Source organism: Geotrypetes seraphini, chromosome 1 (genome assembly GCF_902459505.1).
Source record: "Geotrypetes seraphini chromosome 1, aGeoSer1.1, whole genome shotgun sequence".
Taxonomy (NCBI): Eukaryota; Metazoa; Chordata; class Amphibia; order Gymnophiona; family Dermophiidae; genus Geotrypetes; species Geotrypetes seraphini.
The window spans coordinates 536,215,176-536,239,712 of NC_047084.1; the positions used below are offsets into that span (position 1 = coordinate 536,215,176).

The following is a 24,537-nucleotide window of genomic DNA, read 5'->3' on the forward strand; positions in this document are numbered from 1 at the left end:
CAAGTTCGTCAAGCAAGATCTTTCTTTGCTGAAGCCATGCTGGCTGGTCCTCATCAGACTGTGCATCAAGCTGCTCAATGATGCGATCCTTTATCAGCACCTCTACCATCTTTCCCAGTACCGAGGTCAGACTCACTGGTCTGTAGTTTCCCGGATCACCCCTCGAACCTTTATTGAAGATCGGCATAACATTCACCACCTTCCAGTCTTCTGGAATCCTTCCTGATTTGATCGACAGATTGGCTATTAGTTGAAACAGTTCAGCTATAGCCCCTTTCAGTTCCTTGATTACCCTCGGATGGATACCATCTGGTCCCGAGGATTTATCATTTTTAAGCCTATCATCTGCCTGCATACCTATTCTAGACTGACCATCAACCCTGTCAGTTTCCCGTCTTCGTTTCCCGCATATAGCCTGTCGGCTTCTGGTATGTTGCGTATATCCTCTTCAGTAAACATAGACACAAAAAAAATGTGTTCAGTTTGTCGGCGATGGCTTTGTCCTCCTTTAGCACTCCCTTTATTCCATGGTCATCCAACGGCCCCACCGCTTCCTTCGCGGGTTGTTTCCCCTTAATATATTGAAATAACGGCTTGAAGTTTTTTTGCCTCCTTGGCTATTTTTTCCTTGTAGTCTCTTTTGGCCCCTCTTACTGCCTTATGGCAACTGTTTGAAGAAGGCTGAGATCGAGTCATATTTCTTTAGGTTGAAGATTAGCCTAACTGCTGTGTTCTGTATAGAAACATAGAAATTGACGGCAGAAAAGGGCTATAGCCCATCGAGTCTGCCCATACCAATGACCCACTCCCTGATTCTTACTCTCCTAGAGATCCCACATGAATATCCCATTTTCTCTTGAACTCTAACACGCTGCTGGCCTCAATCACCCTCTGAGGCAGCTCGTTCCAATGATCTACCACCCTTTCAGTGAAGAAGTACTTCCTCGCATCACCCTGAAATTTCCCTCCCCTGATTTTCAGCGAGTGTCCTCTGGTTACTGAGGGCCCTGTAAGACTGAAGATATCATCTTTCACCTCTATACGCCCAGTAATATACTTAAAGGTCTCAATCATGTCCCCTCTCTCTCTTCGCTCCTCCAGTGAGTACATCCGCAGTTTTTTTAACCTTTCTTCATACGTGAGTTCCCTGAGCCCCAAAACCCATCCTGGTAGCCATTCGCTGAACCGACTCAATTCTCAACACATCTTTTCGGTAGTGTGGTCTCCAGAATTGAACACAATACTCGAGATGAGGTCTCACCATGGATCTGTACAGCGGCATTATGACTTCAGGTTTTCTGCTGACAAAACCCCTACGGATACAGCCCATCATTTGTCTTGCCTTGGACGATGCCTTCTCTACTTGATTGGCAGCCTGTAGCTTGTGAACTGAAGTAGTATTAAATCCCATGTAGGCCAAGTTGTCCAGCTGAGGCATTATCATCAACTGGACAATCTGCACAAAATGATGTTGATGAAAATATGGTTTAATGAGTTTTAGTTGATGCATGGAGAAGATGGTCTTTTTCCTGAGGCTAGAGATTTGGGATTCCATCGTGAGTGTATCATCCAGGATGCAGCCAAGCACTTTTGAAGATTTCTCCACTGGAAGGGTGGTACCAGATTGAAGAATAATGCTCGTCAGGGCATTCTGCTGGGCTGTGTGGAAGCAAATAGCTTTGGTGGCATTTAATTTAAGTTTGTTTGTAGTTGCCCAGGTATGAGTTCTTGCTATGTTGTTTGAGATTTTCTCTGAGATGTTAGGTTGGTTGTTGGTTATGGGTATGAAAAGAAGAATGTTATCTGCATAGAATAGTAAGGTTTCGTCTTCTAGCTTAATGCTTCCAAGTGAGCTCATGAACAAGTTAAATAAGATGGGGATAACGGGGATCCTTGTGGGACTCTACAGAATACCTTCCAGGGATTGGAGAACTCCCCACCTTTATTAACCATGTACTCTCTATTTTGTAGAAAATTTGAAAACCAGTTCATCACTGTTCCCATTATTCCGATTTCATATTGTTTGGATAGGAGCAGATGGTGGTCCACTGAGTCGAAGGCGACAGAAATATCAAACTGGAGTAGAATCGCTTGATGACCAATACTTAGATCTGGGGGTTGTTACAGAAAAGCACAGTTACTTACCGTAACAGGTGTTATCCAGGGACAGCAGGCAGATATTCTTAACGTATGGGTGACGTCACCGACGGAGCCCCGGTACGGACCTTTTTAACTAGAAAGTTCTAGTTGGCCGCACCGCGCATGCGCTGGTGCCTTCCCGCCCGACGGAGGAGTGCGTGGTCTCCAGTTAAGATAAGCCAGCTAAGAAGCCAACCCGGGGAGGTGGGTGGGTCGTAAGAATATCTGCCTGCTGTCCCTGGATAACACCTGTTACGGTAAGTAACTGTGCTTTATCCCAGGACAAGCAGGCAGCATATTCTTAACGTATGGGTGACCTCCAAGCTAACAGAGAGGGAGGGGGGATGGTTGGCCATTAGGAAAATAAATTTTGTAACACAGATTGGCCGAAGTGTCCATCCCGCCTGGAGAAGGCATCTAGGCAGTAGTGAGTAGTGAATGTGTGAACTGAAGACCAAGTGGCCGCCTTGCAGATTTCCTCAATAGGCGTAGAGCGGAGGAAAGCCACAGAAGCAGCCATAGCTCGGACCCTGTGGGCCGTGACAGCTCCTTCCAGCGACAGGCCAGCCCGAGCATAACAGAACGCAATACAGGCAGCAAGCCAATTGGACAGCGTCCGTTTAGAGACAGGGTGACCCAGACGGTTAGGATCGAAGGTCAGAAAGAGTTGAGGAGAGGAGCGGTGAGCCCTGGTACGGTCAAGGTAGTACGCCAGGGCACGCTTACAATCCAGCGTGTGAAGAGCCTGTTCCCCAGGATGAGAATGGGGTTTAGGGAAGAAGACAGGCAGTACGATGGACTGGTTGAGGTGAAAGGCTGAAACCACCTTAGGAAGGAATTTAGGATGGGTACGCAGAACCACCTTGTCATGGTGAAAAACAGTGAACGGTGGATCGGCGACCAGTGCGTGTAGCTCACTAACCCTCCTGGCAGAGGTGACGGCAATGAGGAAAAGCACCTTCCATGTTAGAAGTTTGAGCGAGGTAGTAGCAAGAGGCTCAAAAGGAGGTTTCATGAGGGCTGACAAAACCACATTGAGGTCCCAGACGACAGGGGGAGGCTGAAGAGGTGGTTTGATATTGAAAAGGCCTCTCATGAACCGGGAAACCAGAGGATGAGCTGTGAGGGGTTTTCCAAGAATAGGCTCATGAAACGCAGTGATGGCACAGAGGTGCACTCTGATTGAGGTCGACTTGAGGCCAGCGTCGGAGAGAGAGAGCAAATAGTCCAGTACAGTTTCCACCGCTAGGGAGGTGGGATTGTGATGATGAAGGAGACACCAAGCGGAGAACCGGGTCCACTTCTGGTGGTAACATTGGAGTGTGGAGGGTTTCCTGGAGGCATCCAAAATGCGACGGACCGGCTGAGACAGGTTTGCTGGAGAGGTCAGCCCGAGAGAAACCAAGCTGTCAGGTGGAGGGAAGACAGATTGGGATGTAGCAGAGACTGATGTTGCTGCGTAAGCAGAGAAGGAAATACAGGAAGAGGAATGGGCTCCCTGGAGCTGAGTTGAAGCAGGAGGGAGAACCAGTGTTGTCTGGGCCACCGAGGAGCGATGAGAATCATGGTGGCCCTGTCCTTGCGGAGCTTGAACAGGGTCCGCAACATCAGAGGAAGTGGAGGGAAGGCATAGAGGAACCGATCCGTCCAGTCGAGTAGGAAAGCATCCGGGGCCAGACGATGTGGAGAGAAGAGTCTGGAGCAGAACTGGGGCAGCTGATGGTTGTGAGGAGCTGCAAAGAGGTCCACCTGTGGAGTGCCCCATCGAGCAAAGATGGAGTGGAGAGTGGGAGGATCCAGGGTCCACTCGTGAGGTTGAAGGATGCGGCTGAGCCGGTCGGCCAGGGAGTTCTGTTCGCCCTGGATATAGACGGCTTTGAGATACAGATTGTGGGCTGTGGCCCAGGTCCAAATTCGGAGGGCCTCCTGACAAAGGGGACGAGATCCGGTGCCTCCTTGCTTGTTGATGTAGTACATGGCGACTTGGTTGTCCGTGCATAGGAGAAGAACTTGAGGATAGAGAAGGTGCTGGAAGGCCTTGAGAGCATAAAACATGGCTCTGAGTTCCAGGAAATTGATGTGATGTTGACGCTCCTGAGGGGTCCAGAGTCCCTGGGTGCGTAGATCCCCCATGTGAGCTCCCCATGCATAGGGGGAGGCATCTGTGGTGATGATCATGGAATGAGGGGGCGGATGAAGAAGGAGGCCCCTGGAAAGATTTGAGGAGTTCAACCACCATTGAAGAGATTGCTGAAGAGATGATGTTACAGAGATGGGATGAGAAAGAGGATCCCTGGTCTGTGACCATTGGTTGGCGAGGGTCCATTGTGGTATTCTCAGATGGAGTCGCGCCAGAGGAACCACATGGACCGTCGAGGCCATGTGACCCAGAAGAATCATCATCTTGCGAGCAGGGATGGATGGTTGGAGGAGTACCTGTCGACAGAGGTGAAGCAGTGTCCGGTGCCGGTCGGCAGGAAGGAACGCTCTCATGGAGTTGGTATCGAGAAGAGCTCCGATGAACTGAAGGCGCTGCGTGGGAAGCAGATGCGACTTGGGATAATTGATCTCGAACCCCAGGAGATGGAGGAAAGAGATGGTGTGGTGAGTGGATTGCAGCACAAGTGGAGCGGTTGTTGCTTTCACCAACCAATCGTCCAAGTAGGGGAACACTTGTAGGTTGTGGGACCTGAGAAAGGCCGCTACCACAATCAGGCACTTGGTGAACACCCTGGGCGATGATGCGAGACCAAAGGGCAGCACCTTGTATTGATAGTGGTGATTCTGAACCTGGAATCGGAGGTAGCGACGTGAAGCCTGATGGATTGGAATGTGGGTGTAGGCCTCCTTGAGGTCCAGGGAGCATAGCCAGTCGTGTTGAGAGAGAAGAGGATAAAGTGTGGCAAGGGAGAGCATTCTGAACTTCTCCTTGACCAAACACTTGTTGAGGTTCCTGAGGTCGAGGATAGGACGAAGATCTCCCGTTTTCTTGGGTACCAGGAAGTAGCGGGAGTAGAAACCCTGACCCCTCTGGTCTTGCGGAACTTCTTCGATGGCATTGAGGAGGAGAAGGGATTGGACCTCCCGAAGGAGGAGAGGAATTTGGGAGGAGTGAGAAGCAGACTCTACGGGAGGATGATCTATGGGTAGAGTTTGGAACCTTAGTGAGTATCCGTGACGGATGATGTTGAGAACCCACAGGTCTGACGTGATGGCCTCCCAGCGGTGGAGGAAGATGGTGAGGCGGCCTCCGATAGGCTGAGGAAGAGGCATGGAAGGTTGGAGACTGGCTAGTCCCTGGAGAAAGGAGTCAAAAGGGCTGAGGGTTTTTAGTCGAAGGGAGAGGCTTGGTCGCCTGGTGGGACTGAGAACGAGCCTGAGTGTGTTGTTGTTGTTGGCGAGGCCGGCGGGATTGTTGCTGAGGAGGATTCAGCGGCCTGGCAGAGAATCGACGTTGATAAGAGGACTGAGGCCTGTATGGTCGTGCCGGTGGAGTCTTCTTTTTCGGCTTAATGAGGGTGTCCCATCTGGTCTCATGAGCCGAAAGTTTTTGTGTTGTGGTATCCAGAGATTCCCCAAAAAGTTCATCACCAAGGCAGGGCGCGTTGGCGAGACGGTCCTGGTGGTTCACATCAAGGTCAGACACCCTCAACCAGGCAAGGCGCCGCATGGCTACAGCTAGTGCAGAGGCTCGTGAAGTAAGCTCGAAGGAGTCGTAAATCGAGCGCACCATAAATTTTCTGAGCTGAAGGAGGCTGGAAATCTGCTGTTGGAAAAGTGGGATTTTACGCTCGGGTACATACTTTTCCAAAGCAGAAAGTTGTTGGACCAGGTGTTTCATATAAAATGAAAAATGAAACGAGTAATTGTTGGCTCTGTTAGCCAGCATGGCATTCTGGTACAGGCGCTTTCCAAATTTGTCCATAGTTTTTCCCTCTCTGCCAGGAGGGGTGGAGGCATACACACTAGATCCCTGAGATTTCTTTAGAGTGGACTCTACGAGGAGGCTCTCATGGGGCAATTGGGTTTTATCAAATCCCGGGATCGGGATGACCCGGTATAAACTGTCCAGTTTTTTAGGGGCACCTGGGACAGTCAGTGGGGTTTCCAAATTTTTATAAAATGTTTCCCGTAGGATATCATGTACGGGGAGTTTAAGAAATTCCTTGGGAGGTTGGTCGAAGTCCAAGGCTTCTAAAAATGCCTGTGACTTCTTGGAGTCGGACTCAAGTGGGATGGAGAGAGCCGCAGACATCTCCCGAAGGAATTTCGTGAAGGAGGATTGCTCGGGCTTGGAAGTGGTTTCAGCCATAGAGGGTTCCTCATCGGTAGAAGAGGCATCCTCTTCGGTACCGAGTGGGGATTGCTCCCACAGGTCTGGGTCCCTGACAGCCGGCTCAGTGTGGCGTGTTTTGGAAAGGGACTTGCCAGATCGCATGGATACGGTGCCGGGGGATGAAGACCGGCGTCGATCCCTGTCCCTGGAGGAATGGTGCCCATCCCGGTCCCGAGATGACCGGCGTCGATCTGGGGCCTGGGTCGGGTCCTCTGCCGAGTAAGTCTGAAGTACAGGTTGAGCAGATAAGACCGGCATGGATGTGTTCAGCGGTACCGAAGGGGTGGATACCGGTGGGGCGGTACCAGGCTCGGTCTGGACTGGTACCGGAAGGAGCGGTACCAGTATGGTTGGAAGGAGCTGTTGGAGTTGCTTCTGTAGCTGCTCCTGAAGTTTGTCCTGGAGGATGGCCGAGATCCGGTCCTCCAATGGGGGCACCGGTACCGCTTTAGATTTCTTCGGTACCATCGGTGCTGCTCGACGCTCCGGCGATGAGGAGGCCGATGACGAGGCACTCACCGTGATCGGAGCGGAGCGTTTACGGGATCGGCGGGACGTCGGAAGAACCGGTGTCACCGCTGTAACAGGAGGTCGCTCAAGGGAAGTGGAAGGCTTCTTAGCCGGCTTACCTGACGCTATCGACCCCGAAGGAGGATCAGGCGGTGTCGATGTGGCCGGTGCCGATTTAGGCGGTGCCGTCGACGTCGGGGCCTGCTCCATGGTAGAACCGGTACCGAAAAGAATATTTTGCTGTATTTGCCGGTTCTTAAGTGTGCGTTTCTTGAGAGTTGCACAGCGGGTGCAGGTGTCAGCCCGATGCTCTGGACCCAAACACTGAAGGCACCAATTGTGTGGGTCAGTCAGAGAGATCGGGCGTGCACACCGCTGGCACTTCTTGAAGCCCGGTTGCGGGGGCATGAAGGGAAACACGGCCTCCGCGAAATCAAACCCGGAGGCTTGTATGATTACAACAGGCCCCGCCGGGGCCGGCTGCAAAAAAGCAAAGAAAAGACACGAGTTGTTTTTTTTTTTTTTTTTTTGAAAAGGAAGGCAAAGTCAAAAGATAAAATATAGAACAAAAAGGGATCAAAAAATCGCGAGCGGGAAGGCAAAAATAGAGTTTTCAACGGCCGTTGAAAGCACATGCGTCTTCTTCGCTCCGCGGAAACGAAGAAACTGGAGACCACGCACTCCTCCGTCGGGCGGGAAGGCACCAGCGCATGCGCGGTGCGGCCAACTAGAACTTTCTAGTTAAAAAGGTCCGTACCGGGGCTCCGTCGGTGACGTCACCCATACGTTAAGAATATGCTGCCTGCTTGTCCTGGGATAACACATCTACCAGACAGCAAAATCTGATGTCGAAGACCTTAAACAGCTCCTTATCTCTGTTTGGGCTGAGCTGAAGCAGATGCCATTGAAAAGTTCATAAATTAGTGGCGGCCAAGACTGAAGTCGTGCCTTCATGCAAAGGGAGCGCACTTTGAACATCTGATTAATTGAAACTACTTTTTGACTTTACATTTTTCTGCAAGATATACCATAAAAACTTTTGATGTGTTTTTATTTGGTTCACATTTCATTTTCACAAAGTAGTGCTGTGGTGCGGCTGAGTTTAGCACCGACAATACACTGAAGCCTTCCATCCAATGTGGGGCGGTAGCCAAGAAGTCAAACAGGATGCTAGGAATTATTAGAAAAGGGATGGTTAACAAGACTAAGAATGTTATAATGCCTCAGTATCGCTCAATGGTCCGACCTCACCTTGCGTATTGCGTTCAGTTCTGGTCTCCTTATCTCAAAAAAGATATAGCAGCACTAGAAAAAGTTCAAAGAGCAACCAAGATGATAAAGGGGATGGAACTTCTCTCATATAAGGAAAGACTAAAGAGGTTAGGGCTCTTCAGCTTGGAAAAGAGATGGTTAAGGGGAGATGTGATTGAAGTCTACAAAATCCTGAGTGGTGTAGAACGAGTACAAGTGGATCGAATTTTTACTGCATCAAGATTTACAAAGACTAGGGGACACTCGATGAAATTACAGAGCAATACTTTTAAAACCAATAGAAGGAAATATTTTTTCACTCAGAGAATAGTTAAACTCTGGAATACGTTGCCAGAGGATGTGGTAAGAGCAGTTAATGTAGCTGGTTTAAAAAAATGTTTGGACAAGTTCCTGGATGAAAAGTCCATAGTCTGCTGTCGAGACAGACATGGGACGGTAGCATGAAATGCTGCTACTATTTGGGTTTTTGCCAGGCACTTGTGACTTGGATTGGCCTCTGCAAAGATGGGATACTGAGCAAGATGAATCATTATGAAAAGATTTCCTCTAAGTTTAGTTCAACACATACCTGTGACCAGCTCATTATCTATCTGTGCCTCTCTTTTCAATCCTAAGTCAAGAATTTAAAAAGCTTATAACTGACTTCATTCTTTCTTCTCTTTTGTGGGGATTTGAGCAGATTTATACCCTACTTTACATATAGCGTTCACATAGCCATACTTATCACATGTGAACTCTCCATGATAAGCCCATGGTAGCCACCACTGTCTCACAAGCTTCACAAACTGACTTGTATCACCAACCTGGGCCTAGGAAACTCCCACTGACCACTAAGGAGGTGCCTAGTGCCCACTTCTTCCCCATCCCCCATGACTCCTGTGCACCAACTCCTCTTCCTAACACTAACTTTCAACAATCTCTCTCTTCACCCCAAACCACTTAACCCCCCACCACCACACCACTCACTCTTTGATTTCACCTCACCCTCCCTTTTGTCTTTCATTTTTTTCTCAGCCCTAACATTTTCTCCCTCTCATTCAGCCATCTCCACTCTACATGTATGCATCTTGACTGCAACACAGCCCAACCCCCCCCTCCTTGACTCTCCCACACTCACCCATATTCTCCTACTCTTTATTTTGCTCTCTGCTGAGAACATAAATCCCAATCCAGGTCCTCCCAGCCAGCCCTCACCCTATTCATGCAGGTCACACCACATTGTAAACAATCTTATTTCAGTTCCTCTCCCCCCCCCCTTTTCCTCTCTGCCTTTCTCATGCGCTCTGTGGAATGCCCGCTCTGTCTCCAACAAACTTACCTTCATCTATGACCTCTTTATCTCTCAAACTCTCATCCTGCTAGCATTAACTGAGACCTGAATCTGCCCCGAAGACTCTGCTTCAGCTGCCGCCTTATATCATGGAGGCTACCTTTTCTCACATATACCTCGCCCAGTTGGTCATGGAGGTGGTGTTCAGCTGTTACTCTCGCCATCTTGTGGATATCAACCCCTTAATCTCACAACTCTCACCATCTTATGGATATCAACACTTTAATCTCACTGCTCTTCCTCCTCTGAAGTCTACTCCATCTATCTATTCGCTCCTCTACCTCTCCAATTAGATGTCATTTACCGACCCCCTGATAAGTTCCTCTCTTCTTTCCTCACTGATTTTGACTCCCGGCTCTCCTTTCTCAAACCCTCATTTCCTTCCCACATTCTTGGTGACTTCAACGTCCATGCCGATGACCCCTTTGACTCCTATACCTCCAGGTTTCTTGCTTTAAAATCTTCATACAATCTCCAGCTGTGCTTCACCACCTCTACACACCAGAATGGCCACTGCCTTTACTTTGTCTTTTCCTCCAACTGCTCTACCACCAAACTCTGCATCTCGACTCTTCCCCTCATCTATTAGCCTTCACAACTCATCACCCTCTCTCCCCAGATCCAACCAATCACTATCTATACATTTAGGAATCTTCAGGCTATTGACACTGACACCCTATCCACCACTGTCTCACCCCTTCAACTACTATGTCACATAGGTCTGTCAATGAAGCCGTCTCCTCCTATAACACCTTCTCTCCTCTGCTCTAGAAATTCTCGCTCCTATCATTTCACGTCCTGTAAAATGTATCAAACCCCAGCCCTGGCTGACCCCCAACATCCACTACCTGCGCTCCTGTGCCCAATTGCTGGACATCTTTGGCTTAAATCCCGCAAACTTGCTGCCTTCATACACTTCAAATTCCTGCTGACATCCTTCCAGTCTGCCCTCAAGCTTGCCAAACAAGAATATTAGGCCCATTTAACTAACTCGCTTAGCTCTAACCCTTGCCATCTCTTTGGCACACTCAACTCTCTACCCAAAATGTCCTCAACTGCAATCCCCCCTTCACTTTCTCCTCAAACAATGGCAGAGTTCTCCCAAGATGAGATTCAAATTTCAAGTTTCAAGTTTATTTAAGAATTTTATAAACCACCTAATCAGTCTTTTAGGCGGTGAACATTACGTTAAAAACATGTATGGGGTAACTATACATCCGTTAAAACAATAATCATTGTTAAAAACATTTAAAAACAATACATAACAAACAGGAACCAAAAAAAGGGAAAGAAGGGTAGAATTACAATTTATCAAGTAAACGAGATAACATATAGGGAAAGAACAATAAGGGAGGGAATAAAACTATGTAGCCCTAAAAGGGGCATTTAGGTCTCAACCAGGTCACCTCTCCCCCCACCCCCTTCCAGCTGTCCACTCTGCCAATCTCCCCTCAACCACTATCACCTTTTTCTCCTTTTCTGAAATCAGTGAAGAGGAAACTGCATATCATCTCTCCTCCTCCAAACTCACTACGTATTCCTCTCATCTGATTCCCACCCACCTACTTGGTGCTCTCTCTCCACTGTCATCCCTCCTATCTGTCACATCCTCAACCTATAACTCTGTACTGCAACTGTTCCCAATGTCTTCAAACATGCCGTAGTTATAGCTCTCCTCAAAATACCACTACACCTCACATGCCCCTCCATCTGTCACTCCATCTTTCTCCTCCCCTTCTTATCCAAACTACATGAACTTGCTGTTCACAGTCGTTGCCTGGAGTTCCTTCCAACTCAAGCTATTTTTGATCCACTTCAATTAGGCTTTCGCCCAATCCATTCCACAGAAACTGCCCCACTGTCAATCGGTATACCTCAAGGTTCTGTCTTGGGCCCTCTCCTTTTCTCCATCTGTGCACTGATCTCATCCCATGGCTTTCAATATCAATATCAATGGTGACGCCCAGTTCTACCTCTCCACACCAGATATCTCTAAAGCAGTGTTCTCAAACTCAAACCCTTAGTGGGGCCACATTTTGGATTTGTAGGTACTTGGAGGGCCGCAGAAAAAATAGTTAATGTCTTATTAAAGAAATGACAACTTTTACCTTATGCAAAATTGTCATTAACTATTTTTTCTGCGGCCCTCCAAGTACCCTATTTTTTCTGCAGCCCTCACATTTAAAGTTTAATATCTTTCCTTTCTCAAAACTGACACATTTCAATCACTATATTGAAAATAAAATCATTTTCCCTACCTTTGTTGGCTGGTGACTTTATTTTTCTGTGCTTTTAACTGTTTCCAGGTCCTTCTTGTCCTTTGACTGTTTTTCTCTCCGTCTTTACTTTCTGCCTTGCATCCATCTTTGGCATTAACTTAAAATTCAATTTTTCTGCTTTCTTTATAAAATCTACGTTTCCATGTCTTACCTTTCCTTCTATCTCTCTCTTCTTCCGTCCCTATTTCCATGGTCTGACATCTCTTTCTTTCCTTTCTCTCCCTCCCTCCTTCCTTCCTTCCTTTATCCTGATCTGGCATCTGTCTCCTTCCATCCCCCAACTTTTAATTTCTTTCACCCTGCCCCCTTATTTCTTTCTCTCTCTCACCATGCCCTCTTTCTTTCTATATATCTGTCTTTCTCTCTCTCCGTGCCCCCTTTCTTTCTTTTTTTTCTTTCTCCATGCCCGCCCTTTCTTTCTGTCTTTCTCTCTCCATGCCCCTTTCTGTCTGTGTCCCGTCTCCCTTCTTTCTTTCTGTCTCCCTGTCCCCCCCATTCTTTCTTTATTTCTCCCTGCCCTCCCCCAAGCCACCACCATTGGGGAATAGGCCGCCACCGCCGCAATCGGGGAATAGGCCAGTGCTGAGGTCTTAGCTCTCCCTGCTTATCTTCCCCAGCATGGGGCCGACCAATTTTCGCCACCCGACGTCAATTCTAACGTCGAGGAGGAAGTTCCGGACCAGCCAGGCAGCGATTGGCTGGCCCGGAACTTCCTCCCCGACGTTAGAATTGACATTGGGTGGCGAGAATTGGTCGGTTCCGAGCTGGGGAAGATAAGCAGGGAGAGCTAAGATCTCTGCGCTGGCCTGTTCCCCGATTGCGGTGGCCAGGGGAGGGCAGTGAGACGGGAAGGGAAGCAGATTGGGAACCCCTGCTTTAGGCGATCTGCAGTCGCGGTCTGTACGTGATTGTCCTCTCCACAATTGGAAAATTTGTGAAGTGGAGAGGACAGATTGCGGGCTGCAAAATAGTCCCTGGGGGGCCACATGCGGCCTGTAGGCCGCGTGTTTGAGACCGCTGCTCTAAAGGAATCCAGGCCTGAGTCTCAGCCTGCCTGTCCGACATCGCTGCATGGATGTCTCACCACTATCTAAAACTGAATTTGGCTAAATCCGAGTTCCTTATCTTTCCACCTAAACCCACCTCCCCCTCCCTCATTCTCTAGTTCTGTGAACAACATTCTCTTCCTCTCTGTCTCGTCAACCTGCAACCTTGGGGTCATCTTTGACTCCTCTCTCTCTCCTTCTCTGCAAAGCCTGTCGCTTCTTCCTCTATAATATTATCAAAATCTGATCTCTCCTTTCCGAGGACACTACCAAAACCCTTATCTAAACTCTTATCACCTTTCACTTAGACTACTACATCATGCTTCTCTCAGGTCTTCTGTTCAACCATGTCTCTCCCCTTCAATCCGTTTAAAATTCTGTGCATGACTTATATTCTGCCAGAGCTGCCATACTCATATTACCCCTCTCCTCAAGTCACTTCATTGGCTTCCTATTCATTTCTGAATACAGTTCAAGCTCCTATTACTGATCTACAACTGCATATACTCTGCAGTCCTCCCCCCACAAATATCTCCCCTCACTTATCTCCTTCTATGCTTCCCACTGTGAACTCTGTTCATCAGGTAAGTCCCTCTTATCCTTACCCTTCTCCTTCTCTGCCAGCTGCAGACTCTGTCCCTTCTATACTGCTGTGCCACATGCCTAGAACAGACTACCTGAGTCAATACATCAAGCTCCATCTTTAGCAATATTCAAATCCAAGCTAAAAGCCCATGTTTTTGAGGCTGCTTTTAACTCCTAACTCCCACTCACCGTAAGATAGCTATGTTCAAAACTGTAACACTTCCCCCCTCTTAGGCCTCTCACCTTCCCCCTTTACACCTAACTCTTTAATCTCTCCACTGTAGTTCCTCTCTCATCCTTCTTCCTGTAAACTGTGCCGAGCTCCGCATTCGTGGAGATGGTGCGGTATATAAACCCAAAGTTTAGTTTAGTTCATCCTATCATTCTCTCTGCAAGAAAATCCCCAACCCCTGTATGTCCTGTCTGTCCAAATTAGATTGTAAACTCTTCTGAGCAGGGACTGTCTATTACATGTTAAATGTACAGAGCTGCATACGCCTTTTCAGTGCTATAGAAATTATAAATATTAGCAATAGAACATGAGTAGATAAAACAGAGATTATTATAATGCCTCTGTAAAGATTAGTGCTGCCCGATTCGCCAATTCAAATCGATTCACTGATTCATGTCAGTGAATCGATGCAAATCAATTTGTTTTCTCAAAAATCAGGCTTTCCAATTCACTGACCAATCCTCCTCCCCGCATACCTTCGGGCCTCCTAAAGGAGCAGCAGCACTCTGGCAGCGAAAAGCCTGTCCCTAAGCACTACCTCTTGCTGGCCATCCACTGATTCTCCTGCTTTAGGAGGCCCAATATCAGAGCTTATGGTGGCAAGGGGGGGGGGGTCGTTCAGGAAGTGCTGCATAGGCACCAGTGCTGTGGGTACCCTCGGCTCTGCGGCTTTAGGGGACTCCCTGAAGGCCAGCATGTTTTCCCCTTCTGCCCATCATAGTCTGGCTTCCCCCTAGCCTCCCGGTATTACTTTCAAAACTAATTACGGGCTGCAGAGGATCCCCAGTGATGTAGCAATTCTAGCAGGCTGCCGTCGGCCTCCGCTGCACGTTCCCTCTGCTGTGGTTCATCCCAGACCAAAACAGGACGTGATGTCAGAGGAGGGACGGGACCGCAGCAGAAGGAAAATGCAGCGGAGTCCGACAGCAACCTGCTAGAACCACTACATCACCGGTGATCCTCTGAAGGCCGTAATTAGTCTAGAAAGTAATACCGGACCACAGTGGAGAGAAGGGGGAAACATACTGGCCTTCGGGGGGGGGGGCCCTTGTGTAGCTAATAGAAGTACACAGAGGGAGGGGATCCAAAGAAAGTGGCATTGGACTCGGGGGGGGGTAGGGGAAGGGGAAGAAATAATGGATCTTAAAATAGAGGAGAGGGAGAGAGATAGTGCACAATGGAATGGAGAGAAGGAGGTAAAAGAAAGGGAGAGAAGTTGAACCCAAGGGAGGGGGGATAGAAATAATGGATGGGGGGACTGGTCATTAGAGAAATGCTGGATTGCGGGGATGGAGACAAAAAAAGGAGATGTGCCAGATCTCTGGGGGAGGGAAGGGAAATGGAAGGAGAGGACAGAGATGGAAGATGGATGGTGAGCAAGGAGAAAGAAGAAAATGTCAAATGGGCAGGAGACCCTGGCAAGCGAGTTAACAGATGACAAACAGAAATCAGAGCCTTGGACCAACATGATTTGAATAATGACCAGGTAACAAAAGGTAGAAAAAATAATTTTATTTTCTGTTTTCTGATTACAATATGTCAGATTTGAATTGTTTATCCTGCCAGAGCTGGTGTTAAAACAGCGAATGTGAGCTAGGACCTAACAGAGAGAGGAAAAGGTTTTTTTTGTTTACACTATAGCGCCAGCGTGGGTAGGAGAGGGCAAAGGGGATACGGTGGGTGAAGAGGCTACAAAATAAACCCATCAGGACGTTTGAAAAAAACACCCAATTGGGCAGAAAAAAAAATCGATTCAATAGGCTGAATCGAATCGAAAAACATTTTTCCTGAATTGAGCAGCACTAGTAGAGATCCATTGTGCGACCATTTATCTTGAATACTGTGTGCAGTACTGGTTGTTCTATCTCAAAAAAGACATAATAGAACTGGAAAAAGTACAGGGGTCAATTCTATAAATGGGTGCCACAGTTTTGGTGCCTAGATGTAACCCAGTGAGGCCCGGAATCTATAAATGGTGCTATCAGCAGAAGCTGCCTAAGAAACGCCATCAATTGCGTGTCAATCACATAACAGCGCTATTTATAGAAACGTGGCTTTAAGAAAGGTAGATGCTGGAAATGTATGCCAGTTTCAGCATTAGACACGCCTACAGTGGCATAAGGTGTCATAAAGCGCCTCCATAACTGTGATGCGGGTGCCATTTTTTAGGTACCTACATTTTTTTAATACTTTTTTTAAAACGGTATTTTCCACTTAAGTTTGGCATCTAACTTAAAACACCATTTACAGAATATGGGCCTGCGTAATAATTCTATAATGAGATCTAGGAGCCAAGACTCTTTGTCATAAATTACACTTCTTTAATTTTTACATTCTTAGTTAGATCCTTATAATTCTAAAGTGTTCATAAAAGAAGTGAAAGCTACATACTTTCTATTCCTTCACAGAATCCTGTGGGGCAGGGCCAAAGAAGTAACTTTGAATAATGAGGTATTGTAGTGGCTAAAGTGTGGGTCAGAGACTGCGGTTAATGTCCTGAGTTTGTATTGCCATTACACTACACATATGATCATTGCATTTTACCTTTCTTCTTTTGGTTTTGTTCATACGTTTGCTTTCTCTCTTGATCTAATAAATTGTATATCTTATATTTTTTTTGTCAGGGGGCAGGGAGGGTGAAATGAAATTTATGTAATTTTATTTGGGCCAGATACTCATCTGAATATAGTGAACACATGCTACTTCTAGGTTTGCATCATATTCATACATTTTATACTCATCAATAGCGCTATGATGTTCTGAAAAAAGATCAGACTGGTCTATACTTTTCAAGCAGTCCCTCATATAAGTGAAGATGAAATCCCTGTTCATTTATGCAGATATACTGCATTTTTAGGTAAGAAGCAAAGGAATTCAATCTCGGCACTATATAAGCAGATAGCCAAAAGTAGCATATGGTACAGGGCATTTCTCCTATAAGAAAAAAATACTTGATTCATTTCATTATTTCTTGTTAAATATCCCTTCATCCCCAATTAAGGTGAGAAAGATGGGGAAAGGAGGAATAGAGGCAACTGAACCAGTGAATGAGGACAGTTTGTATTTTAGAGGACAACTCTGTGAACCATCTTTCTCTGGCTGTCCAATGGGGAGAACCAAAGATGCTCTTTGATGTTATTGATGTCTTCAGGGGTGTGGCCCAAAGAAAAGTGACCAAAGAGGAAAGTCCCTTTGAAGCACCAATGAGCAACACTGCTTGCTGTTATTTCTGCACTTGAATCAATTGCTTTTTTACTGACCCCCTCCGAGAGGAATGGGAAAGCAAATAAGCAAGACCAAAGTTTCATCTGCCTCTACACTACTTGTTAAGGGGCCTACAAATTTAGAAGGTAATTCTATAAAGGTAGCCCAAATTTGGGTGCCAAGGACAAATTCTATAACAACATCTAGGTGCCCAGATTCTATTACAGAATAAAATAAAGCTTAAGACCGCATTTGTGCACCCACATTTAGGCATCAAGACTTATATCATTAAAAAGACAGGTATAAATGTGAGCATTTAAACATAACTTATAGTATTAAGTTACTGCATAAGTATGGAACCTACACATACCCTGCCCAAATATATACCCCCTTGCAGTTGTACACTGTGCAGGCTGCACACTAACCCCTTTCTTTACTAAAGCGTAGCGCGGGTTTTAGCGCTGGCAGCAGCGGTAACTGCTCTGAAACCCATAGGAATTCTATGAGCGTCGGAACAGTTACTGCAGCTGCCGGCGCTAAAACACGCGCTAGGCGTTAGTAAAGGAAGGGGTAAGTTTGCAGAATACCACTTAGTGCCCAACTGGTACTTATGTGCAGGAATGTAACATTCACATACATTAAGGGCTAGCATTCTATAGTCTTAGCACGCAAACATCATTTACATTTAGGCGCTAAGGTTATAGAATGAGGGGGTTAATCTCTGTTCTATCCTAGATAGGCCTCTGTAGTCTATTTTTCTCCAGAAAGAGCTTCATTACTCTGCCGAAAGGTCTCCCCCTTCAGGATCTTCCATGGAGATTTATGTTGCCCCTGAAACAGTACCTGTTTCTGTAAAAATGCCCCAGCCTGTTGCTCCCCCACAAGTGTTCTTAGCTTCTGAAGTAGGTGTTCCTGTTGAAAAAATTACATTAGTGGACATATAGAGGATTGTAATAAGGACTAAGGACATGTTAAAAGGTACAGTTTCTCAATTGTGTAAATTTTCTTCAGAAACAGTAATAAACTTCAGAAAGTAGACGAACACACTACATTAGTGGGGAAGCAGGTTTTCAATGTGGAACATCAGCTTATTCCCTTGAGATTACGCTAATGCCTGCCATTAAAGGTACTTTTATTTATTCTTCATGAAACTGAGGCATAGAAAATTCCTTAAGATGTAAAATTTGAGATTTTTTAATTTTTTAAAACTCATTTGTTATCTCCAGATATTCTGGTAAGGAAGAACTTCAAGGAGGTCTTGAGTATCTCTCATCATGATGACATAATGATTTCTAATAATTTTTATATTCCTCAAAAAAAGAGCAAGCAGTGGAATACCAGCAGTACCTGGGGCTTTGACTTCTTCTCCCAATTCAGATTTAAAAGTTTGTTTGTTTGTTTTTAGAAAGCTGAACTGACCAGATTGCTTTCAGGTCCATCCTGCTGGTTTCCTTTGCTTATGAGAGGAATAAAGTTGCAGTACTAAGGTAAAATTTCATCTTCCCTACTCATATCCTTTCCTTGAATCTGCTAGACCAATCCAGACAAGTGGGTTGTGACCCATTCCTACCAAGAGATGGAGGCAGAGAACACATATTTCAGTAACATCATCTGCTGTATAAGCAGGGGTGACAAAGCAAATCTGAAACACTAAAAAAGGATTGGACTAGATTTTATTTATTAACTTGATATACTTTTTCAAGTTCAATAAGTTTTTTATTTTAAAATTATGAATAACAACCAAATCATAGCAGATTACCTTATATAGGAACCAACATTTGTCCCATACAATAATAGTTACATTAAATAGAGAAATAAAATCATTAATACAAGATAATCAACACATAGATGAAGGTAGTATAACTACCAATAATTAATAACAGTAATCAATGCAAAACTAACAGCATGGACGTACATTAGTAATGAAATTCAACAAAATAAATTTGAGATGTCATTATATTTTAGGAGAGGATCCATATCCTACGGAATTTGTGCAAAATATCACTCTTTTCGGCAAAAGCCCTTTCAAATTCAGCAATAAGTCATACTGAGTTCCACCAAATGATATATTCAACCCTCGAAAAACTCTTACAATGAGTAAGAATTGTTTTTATTGCCAGATTTAGAAAAATTTGCAATATTTTAGCTAGATCATCTGAAATTGAAACGTTTAGACCTAAACTTCCCAACACAATAATATTTATGGTTAGCTGTTCTTGTACATTAATCAACCAGCAAATGGAGTCCCAAACTTGTTTCCAAAAATATTGTAGCTGTTCACATTGGAAGGAATACGATAAAAAAAACCAAATTACTAAGATAAAACAAACAGAACATAATACAAAATAATTTACTTTACAAATTATTAAGAGAACTATAACCTAAAACTTTCATACATGAATACTGTATCAACAGTCAATACAGGGGTAGGGAACTCTGGTCCTCGAGAGCCGTATTCCAGTCGGGTTTTCAGGATTTCCCCAATGAATAAGCATGAGATCTATTTGCATGCACTGCTTTCAATGCATATTCATTGGGGAAATCCTGAAAACCCAACTGGAATACGGCTCTCGAGGACCGGAGTTCCCTACCCCTGAGTCAATACTACCAAAGCAAAACATTGAAATGTTTGTTTCAAAAATCCATGTTTTCAATGCTATGAAAACGCCTAAATAACTAGTCATACTACTAATATTAGCTGGCAATGGAGTTCCACAAGGAAGGTCCTATGTAGCTAAAAGCTCTTTTTCTTTTCAGTTTGACCATATGAAGCGAAGGATTAGTTCTATGGCCTAAAAACTTCACTCTTGCAGCACACAGAAAACCTTATAGTAGCATAACTCGCAACAATGCAGTCATTCATACCACTGAGCCACTCCAAGTTAACATAGTAAGTAGCCATGCAGCTCCCAGTGCAGCAGCTTTCCATTCCTCCCTCCCATCTCCCTGTGCAGCTGCTTTCCATCCCTTCCTCCCATCCTCCTCTATAGCAGCTTTCTACCACACTCTCCCATCCGTCTGTGCAGCAGCACCCCATTGACCCTCCCACTGTGAAACCTGACATACCTCCGAGTTCTCCTAAAGCTGTAGCAGCGGCGGCAGTCACTTGTCAGCAATGGCAGCGCTCTGAACAGGCTGCTGGTGGCCAGCCCTGCCAGGGCTTCCCTCTGCTGCATCATCAGTGATGTCAAGTTTCAAGTTTATTAAAAAAAATTTTATACCGCTTATTCAGATTTCTAGGCGGTGGCCTGCCTCACCAGGAAAAGCCCTGGTGAGGCAGGCCATGAGCTGCCCATTCAGAGCACTGTGTCTGCTGACCAGCCACCACCGCAGCTGCTACTACTTTAGGAGGCATAAGAACATAAGAAATGCCTCTACTGGGTCAGACCTGAGGTCCATCGTGCCCAACAGGTCTAGGACCTGTGCAGTAATCCTCTATCTATACCCCTCTATCCCCTTTTCCAGCAGGAAATTGTCCAATTCCTTCTTGAACCCCAGTACCGTACTCTGCCCTAATATGCCCTCTGGAAGCGCATTCCAGGTGTCCACCACACGCTGGGTAAAGAAGAACTTCCTAGCATTCGTTTTGAATCTGTCCCCTTTCAACTTTTCCGAATGTCCTCTTGTTCTTTTATTATTTGAAAGTTTGAAGAATCTATCCCTCTCTACTCTCTCTATGCCCTTCATGATCTTGTAAGTCTCTATCATATCCCCTCTAAGTCTTCTCTTCTCCAGGGAAAAGAGTCCCAGTTTTTCAAATCTCTCAGCGTATGAAAGGTTTTCCATCCCTTTTATCAGATGCGTCGCTCTCCTCTGAACCCTCTCGAGTATCGCCATATCCTTCTTAAGGTACGGCGACCAATATTGGACGCAGTACTCCAGATGCGGACGCACCATCGCTCGATACAATGGCAAGATAACTTCTTTCGTTCTGGTTGTAATACCCTTTTTGATGATGCCTAACATTCTATTTGCCTTCTTAGCAGCCGCTGCGCACTGTGCCGTCGGCTTCATTGTCAAGTCCACCATTACCCCCAGGTCCCTTTCTTGGGTACTCTCATTTAAAAACATCCCTCCCTTGGAGGTATGTCAGGTCTCACCAGGGGGAGACTGGGTGTTGGTCACTCAATCGGCAAGTCTGATTTTCTCAGACAACGAATCGATTCACCGAAGTGAATCGGGCAGCACTACTCTGCACCAGACCATCTGCACCATCTGCTGGGGTTAGAGATACAGGTTGATTCCAGTGCTGCACCTCTGCTTATAGAGCTGTTGATGTTACTGAAATCTCAGGTTTTCTCTGCCTCTATTTGCTGGTAGGAAGGGATCCTCCTAACCCACTTAGACTAGTCTACCAGGATGATAAAAAGAGATTATTTTAGATATAAGGATTTGTTGTATTGTGATCAAAAAGTATTTGTTTTTCCAGATCCTGCTTATGCCATTTAGTTATAGCACAATCTGTTTTTGACCCTGAGAACAAAGGTTGTGGTTTTGGTAGAATCTCATTTTTTTTGCAATTCCTTGGTTAATACCTGACAAGGGCATAATATATATTTTTTGATACAATACAATTAGAAAATGTATTATATTAGTTAGGATTACAGATGCAGTATAGCAGGGGACTGTTCCTCTAATTTGTCTTTGTTTAGTTTCTTTTTATTGTATTCAATATTTTTCCTTAATATGAACTTGACAGTGTTATTTTCATATTGTATTATTTCTTGGTTTTATTTTTGCTTTGTTTTCTCATACTTACTTTCTCTGTATTGGAATATAAAGTATTAAAAAAAAAATATGAAAGAGAAATGCATACCTTCCCAGAAGATGGCGGAGATGGGCTGGCACATGGGCTGGGGTAGCTGCTGCTGTCAGCTGATTTTACGGATAACTGATCATCAGAGCTTCGCTTGGGATGTAAAACTCCCCTGTCTTTGTACTTCAGTTGCTGATGAAATGCTGGTGAAGGAGATTTCATATGGACCCTGTGGAAGGGACATGAACACAGTAAATAAGCATGTAGCACGTTAGTTGTAAAAAAAGTCTAAGGTCTTGAGTACAGCTAGAGCTTTACTATTATTACTTATTTCTAAAGCATTACCAAGCGCAAGCAGTGCTGTACAGACACACACAAAAGACACAGCTCCTGCTCCAGAGCCTACACGCTAGTCAAGTCAAACAGACAAGACAGACAAGAGAGTATAGGAGAATATATTTATTGCAGAGAAGTGGTGAACATAAGCAATGCTTCCGCTGGGTCAGACCTGAGGTCCATCGTGCCCAGCAGTCCGCTCACCCAGCGGCCCAACAGGTCCAGGACCTGTGCAGTAATCCTCTAGCTATATCCCTCTATCCCCTTTTCCAACAGGAAATTGTCCAATCCTTTCTTGAACCCCAGTACCGTACTCTGCCCTATTACGCCCTCTAGAAGCGCATTCCAGATGTCCACCACATGTTGGGTAAAGAAAAACTTCCTAGCATTCGTTTTGAATCTGTACCCTATAAACTTTTCCAAATGTCCTCTTGTTCTTTTATTTTTCAAAAGTTTGAAGAATCTGTCCCTCTCCACTCTCTCTATGCCCTTCATGATCTTGTAAGTCTCTATCATATCCCCTCCTAAGTCTCCAGGGAAAAGAGTCCCCAGTTTCTCCAATCTCTCAGCAAATGAAAGGTTTTCCAAACCTTTTATAAGATGTGTCGCTCTCCTCTGAACCCTCTCGAGTATCGCCATATCCTTCTTTAGGTACGGCGACCAATATTGGAGCAGTACTCCAGATGCGGATGCACCATCGCCCGATACAATGGCAGGATAACTTCTTTCGTTCTGGTTGTAATACCCTTCTTGATTATACCTAGCCTTCTATTCGTTCTCTTAGCAGCCGCTGCGCACTGTGCCGTCGGCTTCATTGTTGTGTCCACCATTACCCCAAGTCCCTTTCTTGGGTACTCTCATTCAATAACATCCCTCCCATCGTATAGCTGTATCTCGGGTTTCTGCTTCCCACATGTAGTACTTTACATTTCTCAACGTTGAACTTCATCTGCCATCTTGTCACCCATTCCCCTAATTTGTTAGGTCCCTTTGTAATTCTTCGCAGTCCTCTTTAGTCCGAGCTCCACTAAATAGTTTGGTGTCGTCTGCAAATTTTATTATCTCGCACTTCATCCCTGCTTCTAGATCATTTATAAATATATTAAATAGCAGTGGTCTGAGCACCGAGCCCTGCGGAAAACCACTCGTGAACCTCCTCCAGTCCAAGTAGTGGCGCTTCACCTTCCCTCTGTTTCCAACCTGCCAACCAATTTCTGATCCATCTATGTACGTCTCCTTCCACCCCATGGTTCTTCAGTTTCTGAAGTAGGCGTTCATGGGGTACCTTGTCAAAGGCTTTTTGGAAATCTAGATATATGATGTCTATGGGGTCTCCTCTGTCCATCCATTTGTTAATTCCTTCGAAGAAGTGCAATAAGTTTGTTAGGCACGATCTCCCCTTGCAGAATCCATGTTGGCTGGTTATCAGAAGTTTGTTTCTTTCAAAATGTTCATCGATGTTGTTTTTTATCAGTGTTTCCACCATTTTCCCCGAAATCGAGGTCAGACTCACCGGTCTGTAATTTCCCAGGTCACCTCTTGATCCCTTTTTAAAGATGGGCGTAACGTTGGCTATATTCCAATCCTCCGGGATCACGCCTGTTTTCAGGGATAGATTGCAAATTTGCTGCAGTAGTTCCGCTATTTCCTCCTTTAGTTCCTTCAGAACCCTTGGATGGATTCCGTCCGGACACGGGGATGTGTCAATTTTTAATTTTTCTATCTGCCTGCATACATCTTCAAGGCTCACTTCCATGGATGCTAATTTTTCTGCTTGATCTCCATTGAAGATTTGCTCAGGTTCCGGTATGTTGGATGTGTCTTCATTTGTAAATACAGATGAAAAGAACATGTTAAGTCTTTCTGCCACTTCTTTCTCCTCCTTTACCACTCCCTTCCTGTCTCCGTCATCCAGCGGTCCCACCTTCTCCCTAGCCGGCTGCTTCCCTTTGACATATCTAAAGAATGGTTTGAAATTTCGTGCTTCCCTGGCTAGCCTCTCTTCATACTCACTTTTGGCTTTTCGAACCACACAGTGACATTCTTTTTGATACTTCCTGTGCTCTTTACAGTTCTCCTCAGTTTTGTCCTTTTTCCATTTCCTGAATGAATTTCTTATTGCCTATCGCTTCCTTCACTATTTTACTTATCCATGCCGGGTCTTTTGTTCAATTCTTTTTGCACCCCTTTCTGAATCAGGGGATATGCAGATTTTGTGCCTCACTCATCGTGTCCTTGAAAAAAGGTGTTCTATCGTCTGCCATTTCTTGGAAGTGTTCCTAAGTTTCTTCCTTACCATTTCCCTCATTGCTTCATAGTTTCCTTTCTTGAAGTTGAAAGTTGTCGCTATGTTTCTTTTTCCTTTCGGTATTCCTACTTCAACCTTGAACTTGATCATATTATGATCGCTGTTTCCCAACGGTCTACTTTCACTTCCTTTGCAGGTCCCCTTTACCCATTTAGGATTAGATCCAGACTGGCATTTCCTCTTTTCGGTTCTCTAACAAGCTTC

At 45.5% G+C, this 24,537-nt stretch overlaps 1 protein-coding gene across 5 annotated transcripts in view; it reads right to left on the reverse strand.

Annotated features, from left to right (window-relative positions):
- Positions 1–24,537, reverse strand: part of YTHDC2 (YTH domain containing 2) — a 217,440-nt gene that overhangs the window by 29,818 nt on the left and 163,085 nt on the right. For 3 of the 5 annotated variants that reach the window (XM_033929088.1, XM_033929087.1, XM_033929089.1), the window contains 2 exons: positions 21,750–21,918; positions 17,777–17,845 (listed from right to left, as the gene is read on the reverse strand). In XM_033929088.1, coding sequence (XP_033784979.1) covers positions 17,777–17,845; positions 21,750–21,918 — 238 coding nt within the window. The remainder of the gene's footprint in view (positions 1–17,776; positions 17,846–21,749; positions 21,919–24,537) is intronic. The other 2 variants (XM_033929090.1, XM_033929091.1) reach the window with 1 other exon arrangement.